Source organism: Dromiciops gliroides, chromosome 4 (genome assembly GCF_019393635.1).
Source record: "Dromiciops gliroides isolate mDroGli1 chromosome 4, mDroGli1.pri, whole genome shotgun sequence".
NCBI classification, from domain to species: domain Eukaryota; kingdom Metazoa; phylum Chordata; class Mammalia; order Microbiotheria; family Microbiotheriidae; genus Dromiciops; species Dromiciops gliroides.
In genome coordinates this window covers 76,971,099-76,992,541 of record NC_057864.1, presented here as the reverse complement: position 1 = coordinate 76,992,541, position 21,443 = coordinate 76,971,099, and the positions used below count along the sequence as shown (strand labels likewise).

General features: G+C 39.2%; 3 protein-coding genes across 3 annotated transcripts in view; 2 read left to right on the top strand and 1 right to left on the bottom strand.

Annotated features, from left to right (window-relative positions):
* RGL1 (ral guanine nucleotide dissociation stimulator like 1) overlaps nucleotides 1-9,613 on the bottom strand; it is a 319,950-nt gene extending 310,337 nt beyond the window's left edge. Inside the window, exon 1 of the mRNA XM_043963235.1 lies at nucleotides 9,564-9,613. The gene's annotated coding sequence lies outside the window, so the exon portion shown is untranslated. The remainder of the gene's footprint in view (nucleotides 1-9,563) is intronic.
* APOBEC4 (apolipoprotein B mRNA editing enzyme catalytic polypeptide like 4) lies at nucleotides 74-1,150 on the top strand. Its single transcript, XM_044003132.1, is given in 3 exon segments — nucleotides 74-280; nucleotides 282-1,068; nucleotides 1,071-1,150. Coding segments are annotated over 3 exon segments (1,074 nt in total).
* Nucleotides 9,614-9,833: 220 nt separating the features above from the next.
* ARPC5 (actin related protein 2/3 complex subunit 5) lies at nucleotides 9,834-20,490 on the top strand. The gene is made up of 4 exons (XM_044004775.1): nucleotides 9,834-10,124; nucleotides 12,756-12,828; nucleotides 16,179-16,355; nucleotides 19,116-20,490. The coding sequence occupies exons 1-4, from the start codon at nucleotides 9,982-9,984 to the stop codon at nucleotides 19,176-19,178; spliced, it is 456 nt and encodes a 151-aa protein (XP_043860710.1). The 5' UTR covers nucleotides 9,834-9,981; the 3' UTR covers nucleotides 19,179-20,490.
* The last annotated feature ends 953 nt before the right edge of the window (nucleotides 20,491-21,443 follow it).

Sequence of the window (21,443 nt, the reverse complement as noted above, 5' to 3'; positions counted from 1 at the left end):
TTTTGCATGAACTGTTTGCATATACGATCTCTCCTTGTCAGTGGGGATTGGTAGTAAAACACAAACCTAGAAAATGGAGCCCTTATACCAGGAATACCTCGCAAAGCATGGAACTGTAGTGAAACCTTATTATTGGTTGGCCTTGACTCTAGACTGTTCTAAGTGCCCTTATCACATCCGGACAGGTGAAGAAGCAAGAATTGCCCACACTGAATTTTATCAGATCTTTGGATTCCCTTGTGGGCCAAGTCCTCAAACCAAACACCTCATATTTTATGAGAGTGAAAACGTCTTCTGGCAGCCTCGTGCAAAAGGGTCATGCTTCAAGTTGCAGTGAGTATGATACCCACCCAGAATCTATGTTATTCGAGATGGGCAGTTATCTTGAGGCAGTCATACATAACAATGACAACATTGAGCATATCCTTCTTTATTCTAATTACTCTCCTTGTAATGAAGCCAACCACTGCTGCATTAGCAAAATGTACAACTTCCTGATGCGGTATCCAGGCATCAGCCTTAATATTTATTTCTCTCAACTTTATCATACAGAGACGGACTTCCCTGTTTCAGCATGGAACTGTGAAGCTTTACGAAGTCTGGCCAGTTTATGGCCTCAGGTCACTCTGAACCCAATAAGTGGTGGAATTTGGCATTACCTTCTCTACCATTTTGTAAGTGGTGTCTCAGGGGCAATTCTTTATCAACCACTTTGGCCTGCAAGAGCACTGGCTGACAGGCGCAATGCTTACGAAATCAATGCAATCACAGGAGTGAAACCATACTTCACTGACGTACTTCCCCAGACAACAATGAACCCAAACACAAAAGCTCAGCTGGACTTACAAAGAAGCCCTTTAAGCAATGTGTCTCCTCAGGAGTCCTCTCAAGTGATGAACAACCAATTACCACCCATGATGATGACCCCAGGACAGAGGATGCCTGTCATTTTTATGTTAGTGCCTTTCAGAGAGCAGCAACCACCCAACCGAGGTCAAAACCAGCCCAAGCCAAAGAATGTTGTAAGGCACTTAAACATGCCTCAGATGGTATTGCAGGAAACCAAAGACCCCAGAAGACCCCTGCTGGAAGATTAGTAGAGACTGTGGAAATCATAGAACAATCTTCAAGCGGTAAAGAAGTAAAGTGATAAGAAAAAAGAAAAAAGTAAACCCCCATTTTTAAAAAGATAATGCTAACAGACAATTAGATAGCTTATGAGATTGTTGATGTGTGTTTGATAGCTTTCATCCCTGGATCGGTGGGATCTGGACTACCTAGAAAGCGATCACACTAACAAACAATTCCATTGCATTTTTCATTATGTCAACAGCTAGCAGCCATACTACTTTTAACAACACTGGAAATTTTTCCAATAAACAACTTGACCCTTCTTCAAGTGGTAGTATCAAAATGGAACTATAAGTCATTCCCCAGTGGTTTCATATGGAAAAGCAATATTGTTTTTCCAGTCGGCTCACATCATCACAGAGCATTTAAAAAAAAAAAACCTAAGTGGACCAAATTGAGTACTTAAATGAGTTTCAGTATAAAGATTTATTGTGAAGTTGGAAACCTGCCTGAAGTAACTGACATTAAGTGCTGTTTGCAGCAGCAAACCAGTGATTTTCCATTAATCGTTTATTGTCAGAAGATAGACTTTAAGCAGCCCACTTTCTCTAAAGTGATTCAAAATAATTATGTGCAGGAAGAAGCCATTGTACTAACTGATTTAATGCATCTGTGAAAATAGATTTTTAAGCTCAATCACCCACTCATGATGACTCTTACCTACCTAGCCTTCTCAGATGAAAATTTGTTACTGTTAGATATTTGGGTGAATGGGGCATTCAGCCTTGAGCAATGTAGTAACTATTACCTAAAACATAAAATCTACTTATCTCTTGCCTGTTTCATGTATGTACATATTACCTCTCCAATTTGGTTATAAGTTTCTGGAGGATATGGGCTGTGTATTATGCATTTTTAAAAATTCCCTTAGAATTGAGCACAGTGTGATGCCCATATGTGATGGTACCTGAATCTTATTAACGTCATTATTTATTACTCCTGCCATACAACCACTCTAGCCAGTCATTGTCTTGCCATGCCCGACTTCTGACTTGGACTTGCCATCTTTATATGGAAGATTCCTGCTACCTACCCCTCTCCACCAATCTATGTTTCTTAGTTCCTCCAAAATATGGCTCAAAACATTTCTCTTCCTGATTAACCTGTTAATGTTTATATTTACTTATTTTGTTTACACCATACTGATTTATAACTGATTTGTATCCTGTTGTCTAAATGGTAGTAAGTCTTTCCAAGTACATATATTCCCAACCAGAAGTAGAGGGCTATAATCCAGTTTTTAAAAATATCTTCCCATAGTTCTCAGCACATACTGTGTATTCAGGAAATATCAATGACTGATTCAGGAGTTCAGAAAGAAGTACAGAATGGGCAGATTTATTTATGAGTAGTATAGCGATGGTGATGTGAATCTATGCATGTGAGAAGAGGGAAGGTATATGTGGATATTATGGTATTGTCTCAATTAAGCACCCCTATCAGTCACAAATATCCAAATATACACACTCAAATAGCTTAAAAAGCCATTGGACAATTTGATTTACCCTGTGACTCCTATAGGCTTGCCCTGTTCATAATCCTGGAAAGTCTCTGGGGCCACTGGAGGCCAGCTTTAGAATTGGAATAATCCCCTGCCCTAGGTAGGTTCTGGTCCATCTCACTGGCCCCATAATGAACCTGAGATCTAAAGGATTATCTCCACTGGTGTGTGCTAGAGCCCACTTTCTATCCACTAAGTCTTTGTTTCTCTGAAATATATTAGATTGGGGATGGAAGGGGAACAGATATGATAATAAACCTCACATAGGGTCACTCATCCTGGGCAAGTCATTCTCTATCATCTTTTTTTTTCCTCTATCATCTTAATTGCATTAAAATTAAGTAGAAATATTGCACAATCTATTGGGTTCTGTGATCAGACTGGATAGTCTGAGTAAACTGTCCCAAAGGGCAATCAAAATAAAGTGGCTTCTTTGGGAGTAGAGACTAGGAATTATTCATTCACAACACATAATCTCGATAGATTCTGGCCATGATGAAGTAAAAACAAAACCAAAAAACCCTCATAAGAACTTCTGACCAACAAAACAACTTATGAAAGTCGATTTAGTAAAAGATAACATTAAATTTTCTTTAGGTTCACTATATTTCATTCTCCCTGGCTTGTTCAGATGTTGGGCCCTTTAGCAAATGCTAATGATAGTACCAATTTGAGTATTAAAGCATATCATGAAAAATATTCTTTTGGAAAGGGAAAGCAAAAATGGTATCAGGGTAAGTACATAGAAAAGGAAGAGAAGAATGGCATGTTCTTTTAAATTACATCAAAACTTTGGATTACAGACACTTTAATCAGAAGACCCTGATACCTACGGAATCAAGTTCAAACTGTTTGACACTCAAGACCCTTCACGAGATCATGGTGTCATCTCCCCTTTCAGCTTTACATAATTCTCCTTCATATATTCCCATCCACATGCCCCAAACAAATTAAATTGCTTCCTGCCTTTCTACCAACCCTCCCCTAATAGCCATTGTGTTCTTTGTTCATACAGTTCCCTATGCCTTGAATGTCTACCTCCCCTCCCATGCTTTGCTAGATAAATTTCTTCCCATTCTTTAAATTCTAACCCTAAACCACATCCTATACAGACCTTTACCTCTACCTTTCTTGATTGCCTATCCCCAAAATCTTGGAATAGTCTTTTCTTCTCAGATCCCATAGAGCATTTTGTAATATTATATATAATAGCTATTCTAGTAGATGGTAACTTTAAGGCAAGGACAACATCTAATCTCAACCTTGTCTGTATCTAAGTTTGGGGAAAGGTAAACTTGTACTATAAATATGTCATATATAAGAAAAAAAATATATATATATATAATTATATCCTCTATTCATTTTAAAACCCAATTGGTCAATTCAATTCAATTTGAAATATAAAGCTTTATTTTTCATTCAACATGATCATTCCTAGCCATAGACATATATATAAAATAATTTTGTACTTTTTAATAAAAAAAAATGTGTAGAAGAATCAGATCTATGGAGAACTGAATGTCTAGATAGTTAACTATGTCTACTACAGTACTCTGTAAATTTACTATTATTACAATGTCTAAATCATACATATAAAGCTGAAGTTTATTATAGAAGACCTTTTAAATTTTGCTGAGCTTTGTGAAACAATGCAATATATGATCAAAATGATGAGTTGTCAATTCAAAGAAACAGAAATATTACATAATTTAGAACACAAGGCTATTTGATTTTGGAGAAAAGAAGGAAAGAGAAAGAAAGACATTTAAAACTGACTAAGTCTGATTCTAAGATTAACCAAATGACAGTCTTAACACAGTTCCTGGCACACAATAAGTACTTATTAAATGCTTATTAACTTGATTTGACAAATTACTGCCAGTCAATAAAAAATCCCCCCCCAAAAAGACTCTTAAATCCTGAATGGTAAATGCCTCATTAGTGCTGCAGATTAGTGACATTTAATATATCCAGTATACTTCCTACATGTCCAAAATCTGAAATTTCATTAGTATAGATTTTCCCTGCACTAATGTAGATTACACCACCTCTCCAACTTGGGATATGATCATCAAAGGTTGCCAAGGCACAAAAATCCATTACCTCAAGGCCAGCTTGATGATAAACTTCTCTGAATTTACCCAAGCTGATCCCCAGACGACAAGCATGAAATCACTAGGCCATTACTGACGCTTTTCCATATTGATAGGGCTTGAGAGATATTATACTACATACACTGTTGTAAGCGTCAAGAATCCAGTGTCATCTTCTACACATGTAAATTGCTTGCATTCTCATCAAGGGGGTAGGAGAGGGAGTGTGAGAGAGGATTTGGAATTCAAAATTGTAAAAGGAAAAAAAGGTTTAAAAATTGTTTTTATATGTGATTTGAGAAAAATAAAATATTAAAAGAAAAAATAATCCAGTGTCTTCTTAATAACACAACAAGGCACTACAGTAGGACTCTAGCAAAGGATTCTTTAACACTTGAATGAATCCGTGATCCCACAGATGTGAGGGTTCCCTCCAACAGTTAAGAATACATCTGTATTCCATTCACATTTTCTCAACTTGTGCTACTCTTATCTATGTCTTCTCCAGGGAGCCCACCCAACATACTGGAAATTGAACTCTAGTTGAACTCTTGACATAGTCCCACTGGTATCAATGGAGCACATAGCCTGTCCTTTCTCCCTACATGACTAATCCACCTTCTTTTCCAGTTATACATTTTTTTTATAATATTCTTCATACCATATGCAATTCTTCATTGGCCTATCTACAGCTTACATGTATTTCTCTACTGTCCTTTGAATGACCTCCTATTTTAATTCTTTGGAGACTGTGGTATTCCATGAATCATAAACTTGTAGTATCACAGTAAGAATATTGTTGAAAAGGGAAGTCCTTTGTTTGGACTTGAAGTCATTACATGCAGTGCTCAATTTTCCAAATACACCCCAACCCTTTCTCTTCCTCCTACCCAATTTTGGACCCAAGTTACTAAAATTTTATTTGTATCTCCATTATGTATTCTCTGATACAATTTTATACATTTGGTTCACCTAAGTATCACCTCTCAATTGCAGAGTTTTACAGATGTTTTACAATAATGTATTCGTATATTGATGTGGTAAAAGTGTGTTATATTTAAAAATTGATAAACTTAGATATGTCAAGTATATAAAATGTAGCATTATACATTGACATGTAGGGGAAAACTATGAAATTTTTAAAGGGTAGACTTAAGTAAATCATATATATTTGGTTGATGTTATTTCTCATCACCAGTTCCTTAATTGATTATACCAACAGAGAAGGTTTCTTATTTATGGAATAAAAAATTATATACATTTTTAGAACAAAAAATTATTTTTTAATGTAATTGGTACTATTTTTCTTGAAAACAATTAAAGGTAAAGAATTAAATGTAATTAATTATTCTCAGCAATACAATGACCCAAAACAATCCCAAAGGACTAATGATAGAAGCATATTATCCACCTGCTAAGAAAGAACTGATATTGACTGAATACAAACTAAAGCATGCTATTTTTTTACTTTCTTTCCTTTTTTTCTTTTACTCAAGTTTTCTTATACAAAATGACTAATATGGTAGTGTTTTACATAATTGCACATGTATAACCTATACCTGAATGCTTATTGCTTCAGGGAGGGAGGCGGGGAGAGCGGGGAGGAAGGATAGAATTTGGAACTCAAAACTTAAATAAAAATGTTGATTAGAATAAAAATAAAAGAATGATATTAAAATCTTGAATATTTAAGTTAACCAAGATACTTCATGTGGTGTTCAAAAACTATAGTAACAGCAGGTCCTTTGACATGTGATGTTCTAATGCAAACAATTATAGGTAGATAAGAAAATTAGAAGCAGCATGACAGAGTAGATGGACAGAAGACTAGTCTTGGAATCAAGAAAACCTTGGTTAAAGTCCTGTTTCTGACACATACAAAATCCAATGACAATAACGCGTAACCTCTCAGATCTCCAGGCAATTTCACTAAAACTATAAGTTAAAGAAGAGTTGCTGATCTGTACTAGTAAAGGGAATTTTCACACCAGGAGTTCCCATATCAATAAAATCAGTTCAGATTTTTTAAAGTAGCATTTTTACCCCAAAATCCAAGCTACTCAAAGGCCAAAGAGTTTCTAGTAGAGAATTTGCCAATAAACAAACAGTGATTATATCTTCCAAACTTGGAGCTACTCTAAGATCAAAACTATGAGAGTTTATAGTAAGGTATTTGCTGATAAACAGTGTATCTTCCCAATGAAAATAATGGAGTTCTACAATTGACATTAATGTTTATGCTTCAAAACTGTGAATTCACTGGTATGTGAATACCCCCTCTACCAATATAGAATACAAAATCTATATGTCTTGGACTTAGTAGCTAGTCATTTAGAGTTTGCTATGGCCAAAATATTCATTGTTCCATGGCCAAACTGGATGATGAGCTTCTCCAACTTATCTAGGTGCTACCTCAGATGACAATATATGAACCATAATCACGCTTATACACAATTTTTCCAGCCTAGTCAGCAATGCAAAAACTTGAATTCCATTGGCAATGTCTTTAGGAACACAGTCTCCTCTACATCATGAAGAGGCAACAGAGAAGCACCTTAGGCCTTAAGAGTGGCAAGGAAAAAAGTCTGGATGCCTTTTCCCCCAAAGTAAATGAAGGGGTGTTGCTTAGTCCTTTTCTTCTCTAAATATACTATAAAAAGCACTGGTTTTGAGATCTGCCCACATGCTTCCCTTGTTCCTCAACATGACCGTTGGGGACCTTTGATTTAAAGAAGTCCTCCCAGCCATTTAACAAGAATCTATTGAACATCTGTTACACAGATAGCACATTCATACAGCAAAGGTTTTAAAAAGAATAAAAAGGGAAATACATGATATAGTCTCTGAACTCTAAGGACTTAAAATCCAGTTAGGGATTTAAGATTATATGGTACAATATCATGTATCATTAAGGGTCAAAAGAAGTTATGTTAAATGCTATAGAAATTTGGAAAAAGGACTAGATTGAAGCAACCGAGGGAAATCTTATGAGGGAAATAAGAATTAGGCTGACTCCTAGGGGCAGCTGGGTGGTACAGTGGATAAAGCACTGGCCCTGGATTCAGGAGTACCTGAGTTCAAATCCGGTCTTGGACACTTGACACTTACTAGCTGTGTGACCCTGGGCAAGTCACTTAACCCTCATTGCCCAGCCAAAAACAAAAATTAGGCTGAATTCTAAAAGATGGGCAGAAAATCCTAAGAACTAGCCAAAGGCCACATGAGTTAAGCATTTAATTAGTCTATTTGGAAAATCCTGAATTTAAATCAGTTTGTACCATTATTATAATACTAATGGTCACTCCTTTCTGGTCTGTTACTAATACAATAAGGACTCTACTATAAGAAAAGAAAATGTGGATATGTAACAGGATAAAAAAATCTAGGCAAATGTGATCATTAAATAGGATGTAAACCAAGACTGGCCTCAAACACAAATTGAAAACTACATGCTCTCATTGACTCTTACAAATTTTAATTATGATTCAGGACTATTGAGTCTGGTCCCTTCCTCCCTTCATCAATACTCTTGCCCCATATTCTTAGAATCATAAAACTGTATCTAGACTGACCATTCCTAATTCCTTTGTAACATCTCTCATACATGTTCCTTTCTCTTCTCTGACACTGCTACTACCCTGGTTTAAGTCTTCATCAACTCATGTCTGGACTACTACCATAGCCTGCTTGTTGATCTCCCTGTCTCTATCCCTACTTTTGCCCATCTTCCACTCACTTGTTTAGATCTTTCTAAAGTTCAGGTGTAATCATATCACTTCCCCCTCCCCCATTCAATAAATTCCAGTGGCTCCTTATTACTTCCAGGATCATATGTAAAATCCTGTTTGGTGTTCAAAGCCCTTCATAACTTGCTCACCCTATCACCTACCTTTCCAATCTTCTTACATGTTCCACAGCCTCATTTATTCTTCCATACAGTAACATTAGCCTTCTTACTGTTCCTCACATTAGACTGTCCCTCTCCACACTTTGAGCCTTTTTACAAGCTATTTCCTATCCCTGGCAACACACTTCCTCCTCATCTCTACCTCCTACTTTCCCTTGCTTCCTTCAAATATCATCTAAAGTTTGACCTTCTGCAAGAAACCTTTCTTGGTCCTCTATAACCCTCTGAGATTACACCTCAGTTTATCCTGTATTTATCTGGTTTGAGCATAGCTGGTTTGTTTGCATTTTGTATCCCCTATTAACCCTCCTTGACAGCATGGGCCTGGCACACAGTAGACGATTAATAACTGCTGCTGATTGACTGAATGACCCCCATCCCTCTGTGCAACAGGTTCATCGCAGGTAGGTCACTATGACCCCTCCTCCCATCTAGGCAGCTTTTGAACCCTCTCCATTCCCAGGTCCTGGTTTGAGGACCATGTCAGAATGCTTTTCCATAGTCACAGTCGAGTCATGGGCCCTTTGGGCTCCATCCTCCTGGACCTCTCCCTGAATCTGCCCCGCGATTCTGAAGTACAGATGCATCCTGGCCGAACGAGCGGACCTCCGCTTCCACGGGCGTACGCCGGTGCTTATCGGCCCCTGCCTACCCCTGGACCCTGCAGTGACCGCGGTCCAGGAGCCATCCATCCCTCCCTCCTCTCCCACGGGCAGGAGCCCGGATCCCCCGCAGCTCAGTCGGGACCGAGGTGACAGCGCAGCAGTGGCTGCAGCTACAGCCTGAGCCCATCCGCACCAGCCAGCTTCCCCCTCCCCCGGGCCCCCGAGGACCCATATCAGACCAGTTTAGGGACCGGTCCACAGAGTCTGTTTCTATGGTAACCCCCTGGGAATCACGTGACCCAAGCGGACGACCAATCGTCTCTTACCTCAGCCTCTTCCAGCGGTTTTGCTTTCTGCCCTTCCTCTTTTTTTCCGCCCACCCCTTTCTCCCAGCCCCGCCCCTTTCTGCGTGGGGGAGAGGGTGGGAGGGGGTTGCGCCTGCGTACATAGAGAGGCGCGCTTCCTCCGCGAGCTCCCGCGGTCTTGGTGGGGGAGGGGTGGGCCCAAGATCCGGAGCCTTCCCCTCCCCAGGACGCAAGCGCAGTAGTGGCCGGGCCGCGGCGGGCGACGCCCCAGAGCGGAAGAGGGAAGTGGAGGCGAAGAGAAAGCAGAAGAAGCCGGAGCCGGAGCTGGAGTCGGAGCTGGGAGGGTCGGAGACGGCAGGGGACTCGGGGGAGGGGACGGCGGCGACGACGACGACGACGACAACCACAGGGGCTAATCGCCACACGGTCCGGCGTGGGGATGTCGAAGCACACGGTGTCGTCGGCCCGGTTCCGAAAGGTGGATGTGGATGAGTATGACGAGAACAAGTTCGTGGACGAGGAGGACGGGGGCGAGGGCCAGGCCGGACCCGACGAGGGCGAGGTGGACTCGTGCCTGCGACAATATCCTTCCGCCCACCCACCCGCGGGGACCCCGGGCCGCCCTTCCCTTCCCAGCCTCTCCCGGTGGGGAGCTGCCTCCCCCTCACCCCACCCCGCGCGTGCGTGGGCCGGACCTGTCACTGGCCTGGCCCACGTCCCGAGGGAGGAGGACACGGGGGGAGGGAGAACTTCTTGGGGGGAAGCCTTCACGAAGCCCCTGCCCACGAATCCGGGGCGCCCTTCCCCCCTACCCCACGCCATCGCCCATTCTTTCGTGGGTTGATTTTTCCCAGGAAAATGCAGCCCCCGCCCCGGGAAGAAGGCGTGTTCTAATGGTCGGTGGGTGTTGCCCCCCATGTAGACCGATGTACCGAAGGCACATCGTCCAGAGAGGCGCGGGGGTGGGGGTGGGGGTGGGCGGGTGGGTCAGTTCATTGCAAGGTGTTTTTTTTTTTCTTTCATAATTTAAAATATTTTTGCGGTGAGGGGTGGGGGGCAGTAGAGAGTCTTTATCCCCGGGTATAGACCCAGACCCTCCTTATCCCTTAGGGCAGGTGAATTCTCTCTAATCGTGAAGGTTGGGTGCATTGATTAATAAAACTCCACTCCTTGGTCCAGAGCTGCCGCAAGAAATTAAAAATAAAAACCACCAAGAAAACCTGGCAAGAATGAGCCATGAATGTGAGGAAGATGGTATCTGGGAGGATCTAAAGCAAAAGCCCACCCATCAAATCTTAGAGGAATCCTTGAGAGATGCAAAATCTTTTTGAATGATTTTCAGATGGTTTCCATTTTTAGTTTAAGCGAGGCCATCGTTTCCCAGCTTTTGCATATCTGAATATTCATAACTGAGTATAGATACATTTTATAAAATCTGCAGGAAGATGTAGGTGTTGCAGCAACCAAATCTTTTTTTTTAATCTTATGGCTAGGCTGTGTGTTACGCTTTTCTCATTGTTCTTGCAATTTTTTAATCATCCTTTTCTTATTTATGAAATTAACGTGTAGGAGGAGAAATGTGCAAAAAGTAAATATACTTGGTATTACCTTTGGTGTAGTAAGGCATTCTTAAACACAGCTCTAAATATTTATACTCATTCGTCTTAATTTCTCTGCTTTTACATAGAAACGTCACATTCGGCCTATATGAGCTGTGGTTATGTTCTATTACCTTTTTGTTTGTGAAATATTTAATAATGATTCCCCATATGTATCTAAACTACAGAAAGGATATGATAGTAGCCCCCTAAGTAGCCTTGAAAATAGGGGGGCACGTTTGTTTTTTCGATTTGTTGTTGATTTTTTTTAAAATCACTCATTGATTCCTCTAAACCAATAGGTTCTAAAAGGGATTATCCTTTCCTACTTAACCATAAATTGTCTTCTGTGAACAAATTATCATTCGAAGACAGCCTGATGAGTATAAAGAGAACTGAAGTTAGACAGCCTAGGTTCTAATCCAAACTCTGGTTTGTGATCTGTGTGGTCTTGGGCAAGTCACTTCCTCTTTGGAGCTCAGTTTCCTCAACTACAAAATGAAAGGGACTAGATTAATTTTCTAAGGACCCCTACTACCCTAAACCTATGGTTTTTAATGACTGATTTAACATATCTCTAAGTGGTTTTTAAGTGATAGGACTATATTTTGATTAGGATATTCATTTCATTCAAAATTTAAATAGAATAGATAAAACTGTGTACTTATTAAAAAGCATAGAGATTTGTCATCTTTGTTTTACTAGAGCTAGGGAAAGATATACAGTGTTGGAGCCAGTTCTATATGGTTCTAGAGATGGAGGAAACAAATGAACCCTGTGTGGTTTTCCTTTTAGGGGAATAACTCTACATTCTGACAGTCTGATTGGCTTTCAGTTCCTCATGATTGCTCAGTCAGTGGTGCTTTCAAGAAGGAGAATCTGAGGCTTGTTGGTATGGTCTAAATTTGGTGATTAACCTTTTGAAAAGTCCAAGAAAAAGAGGAAAAGAAACATTTTCTAAATTGAACGGTTAAATGATACTTTTAATGGGACAAAATAGGAAATTATTTATAGCTTATTGCCTCTTCTTACCCAGGTTTTCCAGTGCTTCTTTAAAGAAGATGGCCTTTCTGGGTATTGCAGAGGTGCCATTAGTTCAAATTAGCAGTATTTTAATATCCTCTTTAACTTAGTATAAGGTTTTGGTAACAAGACGATATAATTGTTTTTGGTTAGAACATCCTATTTTAGTAGGTAACAAGCTAATGTTTTCCCACTAGGGCACTATTTGGGGTATACAATAATTCCATTGTAACATTAGCGTTTCTGTAATACTTGCTGTGTTATGTCTTGGGATGGGTTTTTTGCATGCTGGTGTTATTTGAGAATCAAAACCAATCAAGCTTATTTTAAGGATTTTAGGAACAAATGCGAATGAATGAAGATGAAATGGTAGTGACCCCTGTTTTTTTTTTTTTAATCTTTGTATTTATAATATAAAAGGCATTATTTCATTGTAAATTTACCTCCTAGAAGCTCTCACATTGGATTTCTCATAAGCATCCATCATAGTAGCAAAGGTCATATTTCCCTGGATACATAAAGGGACCGTTTCATGAATAGCTTTCATGCATTTGAGTACTTGGTTTTCTTTGTTATCCTTAACTTCTATCACAGGGAACATGACAGCTGCATTACAAGCTGCTCTGAAAAACCCTCCAATCAACACCAAGAGTCAGGCAGTTAAGGTGAGTCATTAACAAGATCAGTGATCTCTGCTCCTGTTCCTGTGATGGTATTTACTGAGGCTTGAGTAAATAGGAAATCCAAAAAAGTATAACAGTCCCTGCTCTTATTTCTCCAGTGATATTATAAACTCCTTAGGTAACAATACAACCCAGTATATGATTAGTAGGGGGCAGCTAGGTGGCGCCATAGTGCACAGAGCACCAGGCCTAGGGTCGGGAAGCCTCCTCTCCCTGAGTTCTTGTGGCTTCAGGCACTTAGTAGCAGTGTTACCCTGGGCAGATCACAAAACCCTATTGGCCTCCGTTTCCTCATGTGTCAGATGAGCTGGAGAAGGAAATGGCAACCCCCTCCAGTGTCTTCACTAAGAAAACCCCAAATGGGGTCATGGAGAGCTGGACACGACTGAAACAACCAAACGTGCTAAGTGGCAAGTCAGTAATATGAGCAGTAAGTGTTCTTGGAGTTTCAAGGAGAGAGAGAGCTTTAGGCTAGAACATGGATGGAGTATAGGGGAAAGAAGTGATATCTGGGGGGCTGAGGTAATTGCACTCCTTCATATCTTGCATCTGATGCTTTCCTAGTTGTGTGACCATGGGCGAGCCTCTAAACTTCATATGTTCCCCATGAGGTTAATGTTACTATAGAAGTTATCTGATACGACATAAGATGGAGACAGTTTAGTACTGCAGACAAAGGAATGAACTTGTAATCACAGGTCCTGAATTTGAATCCTGAAAGTCACTTAATTTCTCTGAGGATCCTCATCTGTAAGATAAGGAATTTGGATTCAGTAGCCTCCAAGATCTCGTCCAACTCGAATTCTGTGGTGCTGTGCCTGTATATATGTCAGCTGTGATGATGATGATTTATCTTTTGTTCAGTCTAGAGTCCAGTCTGGAGGTAAGATTTGAGCTAGCTTTGAAGGATCAGTGGGATTTCCGTGGTTTGTCAAAATAAGCTCATTCTATTCATTCACTAACTCCTAGTAGAGCTTAAGTATTTTTGCCACCAAAGAAATTGTATGTTAAAGCACTGAATCCAGTTCATTGCCTGTTAAGACCCCCTAAATAAATGTTTAGTGTGGAAATAATCTATAAACAGACTGACTTTTTATAATGGAAACAAATTTCCTTGGTTTCTAAACTCTGTGGGAGACTTCCAAAATGTAGCTTGGTAGCTTTTTTTTTTTCAGCTTATGTATGGGAGGTTCTTACATTGAATAGATCTCTAAATCCTATAGCTGAGAGTTTCTAAATTACTTGCAAACAGGTAACAGTAAGTGGTGAAGACATTTTGTAATACTAAAATTTAAGAAATACTAAAGATATTGTAATAGGATGCAGGCAATACTGAAAGGACTGGGCTTTCTTTGGTTGGTCTGATTATTAACCTATGTCCTGGGAATGTCTGGAAGTAAGAAAACAGCTTTGCTCTTTGTGAAAAGACTTTGTGAAAGAAATTGAAGCTAAATGAGGATGTATTCATTTTGCCACACTAATCTTATCTCTACTAAGCAGAAAGAGCCACACCCTTGAAAGGGAAAGTTAATCCAGAGATTAATCTAGGCTATGTTTTAAAAATGTTTAGTCTGTTGGTCTATTATTTCAAGACTGACTTTTAACCAGATTGTTTTCCTGCCTAACCATCCGACACAAGCTTTGCAAGATTAAAATTGAAGTCAGAAGTGCTACATGGATTCAGATCTCACTTCCGAGACCTATTATCTGTATAGCATTTAGCAAGTCACTTAACCTACTTTTTCCTCAGTTTCCTAGACTAGATGGCCTCTCAAGTTCTCTCCATCTTTAGATATCTGATTTAATGCAATCAGATAGAAAAATTTCAAACTTTTAGGCCATATTTAAAAGTTACAACCATTTATAATGTAAGAAATGTTTTAAATTACAGAGACTAGGGTATGGTGAACATGCATTGATAAATTCTTATTTTCTCTAGGCTACCTCCAGGTTTATTTAGAAAGATGGTATAGTAATATTCTTGCCCTCAGCTTCATAGTCATTGTATATGCTAGGTTTTAGATGTTCAGCTATAGTATTTTCAGCAATGCTGCCATCTTAGTCACATCAGAGTTGTAGAATTCAACTTTAGTTATAACAAGTTGTATAACAGATTTTTTTGATTGTATAAGTGATGCCTTTGTACCTACTTTTCAAAATTATCATGATAAAATTGTAGTTGCAGGTGATAAGGGGTAAACAATTTACTATCTAAGGTGTGTGTGTGTGTGTGTGTGTGTGTGTGTTGAGAATTTACTGAGATTGGATGAGAACTAGATAATAAATGGTCTTTTTATCATGTTTCAACAAACTGTAAAATTCTAGACATACTCTTAAGTTATAATTTAAGGCTACCCTTTCCTTATAGTCACAGAATAGCCGAGGAAACTATAGACACAATTCAAAATGCTGTAAGGCAAGCTGAAGGAGATAGAGAAAGAACTTCTTGTCCTTTATAATCAGGAAGCTTTATACCAGTCCAGTGATATCTTGAGCTAAACTAGCATAATCCAGAATTCTTTCACTGACTTCTTTCTCACCTCAGTCTTTGGGAACCCAAGGATAGGTTGTCTGTCAATGCTGTAGAAGTACCTAGCACACACACCCCATGTGGCTGGGAGATGCCACAGAGTTAACCTTCCTGACTGCAGCTATATTATGTGGAACCCACCTCCTCCAACCCCTCCAGTGACCTAGTAGATCCTGGGAAAAGGACAGTGCATTGGGACCAGAGTTCAGTTGGCTACTCTGGTTCTTATTACCTGGTGACTTAACCTCTCTGGACCTCCAATTTACTTATTGGTAAGGTCCCTTTCCGGTTCTAACCCTTTGATCAGTCCTGTCTCATTGGCTATCTGAGATCCTTTCCAGCTGCTATGGGAGTGATTCATGAATTCCAAGTCCACAGAGTTCATCTTTTCAGCATCTGTTTGCTAACATTGAGAATAGGGTATTCATCTATTTTAGATCCTCATCATAATGTAACGATTGGAATGACGCCACCTACTGGAGACTTACTGTAGAGGAGTTCCGCCCATGAAGCGAAGGTCTTTGAGGGCAAGACCAGGAGTCTTTTCTTTGGCATCAGGAAGTGACGTTGGCTAGTGGGAGGAGGAAGGAAGAGACTGGCGCTCTGTCTTCCTCTCTTTCCTTTGGACTCTGGTGGAGAGCGGAGCTAGAAATGTGCTCTCCCTTTAATAGATAGATGAATGTAGGCCTTTCTCTCTTTACCAAATTCTTATTCTCCTTAATAAATGCTTAAAAGTCTAACTCTTACTAAAGCTCATAATTTATTGGCGACCACTCATGTGTACCTATGCATTTCCTTGCAGGACCGAGCAGGCAGCATCGTCCTGAAGGTGCTCATCTCTTTTAAAGCTAATGACATTGAAAAGGCAGTGCAGTCTCTGGACAAGAATGGTGTGGATCTTCTAATGAAGTACATTTATAAAGGCTTTGAAAGCCCCTCGGATAACAGCAGTGCTGTGCTTCTACAGTGGCACGAAAAGGTCAGTTTATGACATAGCATTTTTGTGAGGTTGGTGGCTCTCTTCTAAGTAAGAGAGTAAGAAATAATAGCCCTTCTTTGCTTCCAGTGGTAGATCTTAATTTTTCTTATGGTTACTTTTACAGATAATTGTTTGAAAATAAGATTTAGACTTTGGTGTTCTCTGTCCTGGATTATCCCCTTAGGCTATTTTACTATTTCAGACACTAGTATTCGATGTAGTAATGTATAAGCTTCAGCACTTCAAGGATCTGCAACCAGTGTGAGCAGGCCTTCCACCTTACTGCTGCAGACAGCTCCACTAAATGTAGGCAGTTGTCCTTAAGCATTACAGTGGTTCAAAATGTCTTTGTTCTACAGACAATCTAGATGAACCTTTCCAGGTTTAGGTTGGCTGGTCCTCAGAAGATATTTGCAGTCTTTCACTGGGCCTGTTTTCAAACCCTTTCCGTCTTGGTAGGACCTGCTAAAGCTTATATTCTACTGACACAGTCTTTGAGAGCCCCAGGTCATCTTCACTGTACAATGAGGCATTTGAATAGAGCTACTGTTTTGGTGCTCTGGGAATGTATGGCAGGAGTGCTAGAATAGTACATAGTAATAATGACAGGTAGTCAGTAAACATTCATTCAGCACCAGCTCTGTGCCAGGCACTGTGCTAAGCACTAAGGATACTAGAAGAGGCAAAGATAATCCCTGCCCTGAAGGAGCTGACAATCTAGTGGAGCAGACAAGCAAGTAAGCAGATAATTATGCATAAACAAGCTATACAGGATAAATAGGAGAGAATGAAGAGGATCAGGAAAGGCTTCCTGTAGAAGGGGAGATTTTTTTTCCTAGGACTTGAAAAAAGCCAGTGGGTGGAGATGAGAGAAAATGTTACAGGCTTGGGGGATAGCCAGAGAAAATGCTTGGAGCCAAGAGATGGAGTGTCTGTTTAGAGGAAAGGCCAGGAGACCAGTGTAACTGAATCAAAGAGTAAGTAAAGAGAGTGTATGGTATAAGAAGCCTGGGAAGTGTAGGAGGGGCCAGGCTTATGAAGGGCTCTGAACACCAGAGGATTTTATATTTGATTCTAGAGAGGTGCTAGGGAGCCAATGATATTTATTAAGTAGGGTAACATGGTCAATCTGTGCTTTCAGAAGGTTAGTAGAGTAGAGGGTAAACTTGAGTAGGGAGACCAACTGACTGGCTATTACAGTAGTTCAGGCATAAGATGAGGTCCTGCACCAGGGAGTGTATTTGAGAGTTGTTACAAAGGTGAAATAGACAGACCTGGACAATAAATTGGGAGTTGAGAGATAATGGGGAGTCAAAGATGACACCAAAGCTTTAAGCCTGGGTGATTACAGGAATGGTGGTGCTGTCAGTATTAATAGGGAAGTTATATAGTGTGACATACAAAGTATCTTTCACTACCATAAGTCAGATTTTTGCTTTGTAACAAGAACTAAGAAATTTTAAGCCTTATTGTTGTTAGGCAGAATTTTGTCCCAGAGTATAGACATGTAAACAAAACCTTAGTAAATAACATACATGCTGAAGTGTAGCAAATCTGGAACTCCAATTTTATTATATGTATACATAAATTATATGTGTATTGTACAGCCTTGGCGACTATAAACAAAACGGATTTTTGTATGTGGTTTATGGAGATACTCTTATTTTGCAGTTAGCATTTTTCACATTTGCACTGCATATTCCACTGTGCTAGAACCAATTACCATAAAGTCTGGTATGATTTCATGTTCTTAATAACAGAAGTAAACTAAATTAGGCTCTCTTGTGCTGTTATCAATTTTTTAAAAATGCAGTGTGAATCTACGTGCTTTAATGTAACTGCCATATTTGATATAAGCAGTAGAGAACCATTGAAAAGTGGCGTTCTGCTTATTGAAAATATTTTCTAGTTGCTACCACATGATTTTTTTAAAAAATATTTTATAAATTATAATCAGAATCTTGGCTGTGAGTTGCCACAATTTACTTTTACACAGGTGTATACCTTTATAATTTGCTTCTATCAAGTATATATACAAAATTATTAAAACTTAAAATTACTAAACCATGTCCTCGTATATGTTATCTCTCTCAAACACACAGACACACACACAAAACCATTCAGATTGAAGGTAATGATTAAAAAATCCAATTATTTTGTATTTCTTTGGGCCCTGTTTATTAAAAAAATGTAAGGAATAGGGCAGCTAGGTAGCACAGTGGATAAAGCACTGACCCTGGAATCTGGAGGACCTGAGTTCAAATCTGGCTTCAGACACTTGACACTTACTAGCTATGTGACCCTGGGCAAGTCACTTGACCCTCATTGCCCAGCAAAAAAAAATTAAAAATGTAAGGAAGTGGTCATGGTTTAAATCATACCTTTTCAATTTAAGAAGAATCTTTGACTAAAAAAACTTACCCTAATATGAATAGATATTGGAGTGGTAGATTTTAGCTCAAATCACTGACTTATCATTCATTCTGAAATACCAGAATTGAAGTTTAGATGCATTTTTGAGACTTTGCATATGTCACCTGGCCCCATTTCTATTTGCTTATCCATGTGGTCATGAATTTAAATTGGAAGGTTTCATGTTTATGCTTCTTTTCAACATATAATACTATATGATAACCATGTAAACATCATTTCCACCCTGCTTTGTGTTACCAATACAGAATGACCCCCAATATTTTACAGTATCTAAAAATGTCTGGTTGATAATTTTGTGTCAACATTTGCCTTTTGATTTGTTTATAGGCACTTGCTGCTGGAGGGGTAGGGTCCATCGTTCGTGTCTTGACTGCCAGGAAAACAGTTTAGGCCAGCAAAAAGGTGGGCACCTGCCACGGCTATGGGAGTTGCTGGTACAAAGACCAAAACAGCCAAATGCCGCTGCTGCCCTGTGGGGAGCGTCTGCGTCTCTCAGCTTTGCCTTCTTGCTTCTTTTTTCATATCTGTGAAGGAAAAAAATGCATATCGGTTTTTCTTCAGTTAAAAATTGGGGTAATGTAGGGGTGCAATTTTGTTTTAACAGTCATTTGATGCTCTTAAAACTGTTTCACACACACACACACACACACACACACCTGTGTATAGAGTGATTTGCATTCAAGTATACTTGTGCAATTTTAACCCCTATTGGCTGGATCTTTCAAATGATAGAGAGGTATTTGATCAAAAACCCTGAGGGCAGTGTCTAATACGTTGTCAGTCAGGCAGTATACCTTAAAAGAGATGTTTGAAAGACTTGCCAGCTAATTAACATTGCAAAACTGGACCAACTTTGGTCAAGAAGAATGTATTACTGAAACAGATTTTTTTTTAAAACAAGAAAGAAAGAAAGAAAATACACACACTTTGCAGCTTTGGTTCTCTTTGCATCCAGATTATCTGTGTTGTCAGTTATGTGTTCTTTCTCTCAGCATCTACTATTTATATCTTCTCAGTTTCTTTGACTATTCAGGATCCAGAAGAAGGGGTCATAGTATCTCCAGAAATATCTGCACAATATTACTGCCTGACTAGCATAAGCATAAAGCTTTTGCCCCCATGGAATGGTCCTGTTTAAGGAAACTGTGATCCTAGTGAGAAAGGAAATGATGGGAATCATGATGTGATTCACGTCCTGGGCAGCACCTGAATAAAATGCTATTTCCTACAAAAAGCATAATAGCTGCTTTTGACAGTATGAAATGTACAACTGGTATGTGCCCTATAGTTGTCTCTGATCAGTGTTCTTCAGGTAGTTGGGATCTCAAAAGATTTGGTCTGATCCAAATGCATACACATTCCGTGTAATATTACAGTGTTTTGTTTTTAAGAGAAACAACCACACAGCAAAAAGTGTTTACTTTGTTGGAAAAACCAAATCAATTCTCTCAAAAAATGACAGGTGCTTTTAAAAAGCTATTCTTCAGGAACTTTAGAGCAAACCACCTGGGACCACCTGAATGCATATGACCAGGAGGGAAACCAGCCTGTGTCTAATACTCACGTCCGACACCAGTTCACATATCAGTTATTTCTGTGAAAACTGGTACAGAATTTCAGAAAACTCTTTGCTGTTTTTGATACCTGCTTTTTTTTTTGTAAAAATTATGAAGTTCTGAAAATAAATTGTCATTGTTGAATATTTTATTTTTCTAGATTCTTGCTTTTTTTCATAGTTATAAAGGTAAAGATCATATGGAAGAAAGGCTGTATTCGATCATCTGTCTGGAAAAGTTATGTCAACATTATTTACTGGGTCTATTAAAAAGCTTGTTCCTGGTCTAGCCTCTCATGTAAGATTCCCTTAAAAATAAAAAGTAAGAATGAAACTACAAATAGGGTTTTTGGATAGCCAAAGAGATAGAACAAGAAGATAATTTCCATGCAAGAAGCTATCCCTAATGCTTATAATGTGTAGGTGTTTTATTGGGTCAGGTACTTCCAAAAATGAATTTGTTTGCACTAACATTTAGAAATTAAAAACAAAACAGAAAGAAAAGCATTGACAGACCAGGAGCAAAATCAGGATGATGAAGGGAGGCCAAAGCATGTCATAGGAGGACTGAAAGTTATTTAGGAGAAAACTGAGAGGTGCCCTATCTGTCTTCAAATACTCAGTGTTATGTGTTATATTCTGGAATTGTTACTCCAGAAAATAGAACTAGGCTTAATGAGCAGTAAATATACAAGTTAGAGAATTCTGAGGTGACTGATTTGTGACTACAAAATATGAATCTCCAAGATTACCACTCTAGTCTGCAGACATTTCACTGGTACCTAATGAACAAGCAGCAATCAATTCTTGCAAGCAGCTTTGATCTTAGAAATCTGCTGACCAAAACCTAACATTGTTGGAAGCATTTATCATAGCTGAAATGATTAATTTGGCAAGTATTTGAGTGTCTGCTGTGGAGATACAGAAAATTTGTACCTTTTCCACAAGGAGTCATGCTTCCTATTGCACATAATAAAGTAGTGGAAGGAGTATTGAATTTGAAGTCAAATTTGAGCTCTCAGCTGTGCACCCTTGTTTATTCTTTCTGATTCTTAGTTTCCTCATCTGTGAGATAGGCATGATAATGCTTACTTGCCTCA

Excerpts from the sequence above, each read along its gene's own strand:
- ARPC5 (XM_044004775.1), top strand. The coding sequence starts at position 9,982 with ATGTCGAAGCACACGGTGTCGTCGGCCCGGTTCCGAAAGGTGGATGTG. Across the intron at positions 12,829-16,178 it reads CCAAGAGTCAGGCAGTTAAG|GACCGAGCAGGCAGCATCGT; the intron begins GTGAGTCATTAA and ends ATTTCCTTGCAG. Across the intron at positions 16,356-19,115 it reads TTCTACAGTGGCACGAAAAG|GCACTTGCTGCTGGAGGGGT; the intron begins GTCAGTTTATGA and ends ATTTGTTTATAG.